At 54.3% G+C, this 5,403-nt stretch overlaps 1 protein-coding gene across 1 annotated transcript in view; it reads right to left on the minus strand.

Annotated features, from left to right (window-relative positions):
- Positions 1–5,403, minus strand: part of BMP1 (bone morphogenetic protein 1) — a gene marked incomplete at its 5' end in the record, with an annotated part of 19,790 nt that overhangs the window by 9,491 nt on the left and 4,896 nt on the right. The window contains 4 exons of the mRNA XM_031065209.1: positions 381–526; positions 601–717; positions 3,695–3,797; positions 3,990–4,105. Coding sequence (XP_030921069.1) covers positions 381–526; positions 601–717; positions 3,695–3,797; positions 3,990–4,105 — 482 coding nt within the window. The remainder of the gene's footprint in view (positions 1–380; positions 527–600; positions 718–3,694; positions 3,798–3,989; positions 4,106–5,403) is intronic.

Below are 5,403 nucleotides of genomic sequence, written 5' to 3' on the forward strand. Positions count from 1 at the left end.
GCTGCCCCTGTGGCCACTGGGCTGGGCCTGGCCTGTGACATTTCCAGCACCAGAGGGACTGAGCAGAGCCTGAGTGAGCTGAGCTCAACCCAGGGAGGGACTTTCTCAATTTGCCATCTCTTTGGGAGCAACAAGGTGTTTTATTGTTTAATATTGTTTAAGTTTTATTGCTAAATAAACAGGTTTTTTCCACTTTTTTTCCAAGGAGCTATTTTCTCCCAGACCAGTTGGAAAGAACCCATCCGGGAGAAAATACCGCCTTGGAAAAAAGCAGATTCATTCGAATCTGCTTTCCTAGAGGAGCCCCTTTGGGGATTCTCTCCCAGATTTGCCCTGAACCAGGACACCCCTGTTTCACTTGTGGGGGGATGCTGACCCACCTCGAAGGACTGGAAGGTCAATCCCACGTGGTAGCCCTCGGACACGGTGATTTTCCAGACGCACACCTTGCTGGGCCGGTAGTCATCGGGGTAGTTGGGGGACTGGATGTGGCCGTTGTCCTTCTTGACGTCCCCCCCGCAGATGGCTGGAAGGGAGGAGCAGCAGCCTGAGCCCCCCCGGGCCCCGCGCCGCCCCCTGGGCCCCGCTGCTCCCCCCTACCTTCGTAGACGGCGAAGAAACCTTTGCCCACCCAGTTGCTGCTGCTGCGGAACTCCACCCACAGGCGGCTGTCGGTGGAGATGATGGGCTCGGGCAGCTTGTTCCCGCAGAACCTGCCTGGGGAGGAAGGCGTGCTGGGCTGCCGTGCTGGAACCCTCCTCTTCCTCACTGCCACTTCCTCTTCCTCCTCACCACCTCCTCTTCCTCACCTCCACCTGCTCTTCATCACTGCCATCTCCTCTTCCTCACCACCATCTCCTCTTCCTCACTGCCATCTCCTCTTCCTCACCGCCATCTCCTCTTCCTCACCATTCCCTCCTCTTCCTCACTGCCACTTCCTCTTCCTCCTCACCACCTCCTCTTCCTCACCTCCACCTGCTCTTCATCACTGCCATCTCCTCTTCCTCACCACCATCTCCTCTTCCTCACTGCCATCTCCTCTTCCTCACCGCCATCTCCTCTTCCTCCTCTTCCTGCTCACCAGCTTCTCTTCCTCATTACATTTCCCCTTCCTCACTGCCATCTCCTTTTTCTCACCACCATCTCTTCTTACTCACCACCACCACTTCCTCACCACCACTTCTTCCTCACCGCCACCTCCTCTTCCTGCTCACCAGCTTCTCTTCCTCATTACATTTCCCCTTCCTCACTGCCATCTCCTTTTTCTCACCACCATCTCTTCTTACTCACCACCACCACTTCCTCACCACCACTTCTTCCTCACCGCCACCTCCTCTTCCTGCTCACCAGCTTCTCTTCCTCATTACATTTCCCCTTCCTCACTGCCATCTCCTTTTTCTCACCACCATCTCTTCTTACTCACCACCACCACTTCCTCACCACCACTTCTTCCTCACCGCCACCTCCTCTTCCTGCTCACCAGCTTCTCTTCCTCATTACATTTCCCCTTCCTCACTGCCATCTCCTTTTTCTCACCACCATCTCTTCTTACTCACCACCACCACTTCCTCACCACCACTTCTTCCTCACCGCCACCTCCTCTTCCTGCTCACCAGCTTCTCTTCCTCATTACATTTCCCCTTCCTCACTGCCATCTCCTTTTTCTCACCACCATCTCTTCTTACTCACCACCACCACTTCCTCACCACCACTTCTTCCTCACCGCCACCTCCTCTTCCTTGCCCTCTCCTTCTCTTTCTCATCATCACCTCTTCTTCCTCGCTGCCACCTTGTCCACCTCACCATGAATTCCTCTTCCTCCTCATGACCTCCTCTTCCTCCTCATGACCCCCTCTTCCTCACCACCACCTCCTCTTCCTCTCCGCCACCTCCTCTTCCTCACTGCCATCTCCTCTTCCTCACTGCTACCACCGCGTCCTCACTGCCATCTCCTTTTTCTCACCACCACCTCTTCTTCCTCACCACCACCTCTTCCTCACTGCCACCTCCTCTTCCTCGCCGCCATCTCCTCTTCCTTGCCCTCTCCTTCTCTTTCTCATCATCATCTCTTCTTCCTCGCTGCCACCTTGTCCACCTCACCATGACTTCCTCTTCCTCCTCATGACCTTTACTTCATCACCTCCACCTCCTCCTGGTGCCCCCACTGCCCCTTTCCAGCCCAAAGCCAAGGGCTGCTTCTCCCTGCACTCCTCCCCAGTCCCCTCCGGCTTTTCTGGCTGCTTCACTTCAGCTGCTGATTCCAGGGGATTTGGGAATCCTGGGATTTGGGGAACATCCAGCTCATGGGGACGGGGCTGGGATCCTGGAATCTCCCTGGAGAACATCCCAGGGATGGGACCAGGACGCTGGCATCTCTTGAGAACATCCCAGGGATGGGACCAGGACGCTGGCATCTCTTGGGAACATCACAGGGACGGGACAGGGACACTGGAATCACCCTGAGGAACATCACAGGGACTGGAATCTCCCTGGGGAACACCCCAGAGATGGGAATGCTGGAATCTCCCTGGGGAACATCCAGCTCCTTGGGGTGGGACTGGGACACTGGCATCTCTTGGGGAACATCACAGAGATGGGAATGCTGGAATCCCCCTGGGGGACATCACAGGGATGGAGCTGGGATCCTGGAACCTCCCTGGGGAACATCCCAGAGATGGGACCAGGACCCCAGAATCTCTTGGGGAACATCCCAGGGACTGAAATCTCCCTGGGGAACATCACAGGGATGGGATGAGGACACTGGAATCTCCCTGGAACATCACAGAGATAGGACTGGGATCCCAGAATTTCCTTGGGGAACATCCCAGGGATGGGACCAGGACCCCATAACCTCTTGGGGAACATCCCAGGGACTGGAATCTCCCTGGGGAACATCCCAGGGATGGCACCAGAACCCTGGATTCTCCCTGGGGAGCACCACGGGGATGGAATGAGGACACTGGCATCTCTTGGGGAACACCACAGGCATGGGACTGGGATGCTGGAATCTCCCTGGGGAACATCCAGGGATGGGACCAGGACCATGGAATCTCCCCGGGGAACATCGCAGGGACTGGAATCTCCCTGGGGAACATCCCAGGGATGGGACCAGGATGCTGGAATCTCCCCGGGGAACACCCAGCTTCTCAGAATGGCATGGGACACTGGCATCTCTTGGGGAACATCACAGGGATGGGACTGGGATGCTGGAATCTCCCTGGGGAACATCATGGGGATGGGATTGGGATCCTAGAATCTCCCTGGGGAACATCACAGGACTGGAATGTCCCTGGGGAACCTCACAGGGATGGGATGAGGACACTGGAATCTCCCCAGGGAACATCCCAGGGACTGGAATCTCCCTGGGGAACATCACAGGGATGGGATGAGGACGCTGGAATCTCCCTGGAACCTCCCTGGGGAACACCCAGCTCCTCGGGGTGGGATGGGACACCAGCACTCCCTGGGGACAGAGGTGCCATCCAGCTGGATCTCCCAGACTGCTCCCACTGGCGTGGGCTAAACCGGGAGCTCCGTTCACCTCAATAACCCCTCTGGGGGGTGACTCCCCCCTCCCCAGGGGTTTGGAATAGCAGGCAGGCAGGGAGAGGGTGAGGGAATCCCTTGGTCCCCCTGCCGGCCCCGGGGTGGCGCCGGCGGCAGGAGGGGCGGGCAGGAGGCCCCGGGTTGTTACCTCGCAGCGTGGCCTTTCTCCAGAACCCGTCTCTCACCTCCACGTAGTCGTACCAGCACAGCCGGCTTCGGTACAGGTCCAGGGTGGTGAAATTCAGGATGATCTAAGGGTGGGAAGGAGCAGGAGGAGCGTGGGGTGAGCTCCCCCCGTGCCCCAGCTGCCGGGAGCTGGGGGAACCTGGTGGAAGCCAGACCCCACAGGGGGATGCTGGGGCTCGGGACACCCCAAAACAGGGCTGGGAGGAGGGAGAGGAGGGCTGGGAGAGGGCAGGAGCCGTCACCCCAGCAGTCAGTACCTTCTCTCCGGGGGTGACCGAGATCCTCCAGACGCAGTGCATGTGGGCAGAGTATCCATTGGGGAATTCCGGGGAGGAGAAGTTGCCCTGGCTGTCCTGGAGTGTCTCCCCACAGGCTGCAGAAGGAGAAAAGCGGCGTTCAGACCCCTCAGAAAAGCGGGGTTCAAACCCCCACTATTCACCATCCCCTCACCCGCTAATAACCCCAACACACCCCCTAGAACAAACCCCACCACCCCAACCAACCCCATCCCATAACCAACAACACCCCAACTACCCCAAGCCTCTGGATAAGGATCCGCTGCCAATGACACTGAATAAACAAACACTACCAACATCCCTCCTAAATAAACCATAACAAGCACCAAAGAGACAAAAGAGACCCCCAAACCCACTAGTCTGTCACAGACATCCTTTTTATGAAAAATCCTTTCTTTAGGATTTTTCCTTCTGAGAAGCTTAGAGGCCTCAGAAACAGGATGTAATCAATGGTTATCTGCTGCTGTGGAATGCAACAGGTGGATCTGTGATTGTGTGGATGTTTAAATTCAGTGAGCAGTCACGGCAGAGCTGGCTCTCTCTCTCTGTCCGAGCCAGCTGCCTTTGTTATCATTCTTTCCTCTTCTATTCTTAGCTTAGCCTTCTGAGGAAACCTTTCCTTCTATTTCTTTTTAGTATGGTTATAATATCTATATATATAAAATAAAAAAATAAATCAAGCCTTCTGAACATGGAGTCAACATTCTCGTCTCTTGCCTCATCCAAGAACCCCTGTGACCACTGTCACAGCAAGCCAACCTCACCCTGCAGCCGCTGCTACAACCAGCACCCTGTAGTAAAGGTGTCAGTGTTCAGAAACACGTAATCACCAGAATGATTCTGTTCAGGTGCTTTTATCGAAGAGCTCTGGGTGTCCAACCCAAATCTGACCCCAACATGGGCTCGGGATGAATATGTTTTTATATTCTATCGTTATGTAACTTTCATGTTAATTATTAAACTTATGTTGTTCGATTGTATACATAGATTTCAGCCAAGCATGGGCTCCTCAAACTTCTAACACAGTTTCTCATGATTCTTCTTACGATTAAACAATAATTATATTTAATTACTAAACAATCATCACATCTAACAGTTATATCATTTCTCACATACTGCTTACGCAGGTGCAATTTCACACGATCGGGCAATCACACAACCTAACATTTTCAGAGTCTATTTTTAACATTTTTTCAAGGCCCCACTAAGTCTACCTTCTTTCTAATTCCCTGAATTTTATGATTTTAAAACCTTTTACTATCAAGGGAAGGGGTTAGATGCATCCCCTAGCAGCAGGAAGGGCATCACTGCCTTCACCCCCACCCCAGCGCCCTTTTCCTATCCAAATTCCCAGCCCTGAGGACCCAAAAAAAAA

Source organism: Geospiza fortis, unplaced genomic scaffold (genome assembly GCF_000277835.1).
Source record: "Geospiza fortis unplaced genomic scaffold, GeoFor_1.0 scaffold594, whole genome shotgun sequence".
Taxonomy (NCBI): domain Eukaryota; kingdom Metazoa; phylum Chordata; class Aves; order Passeriformes; family Thraupidae; genus Geospiza; species Geospiza fortis.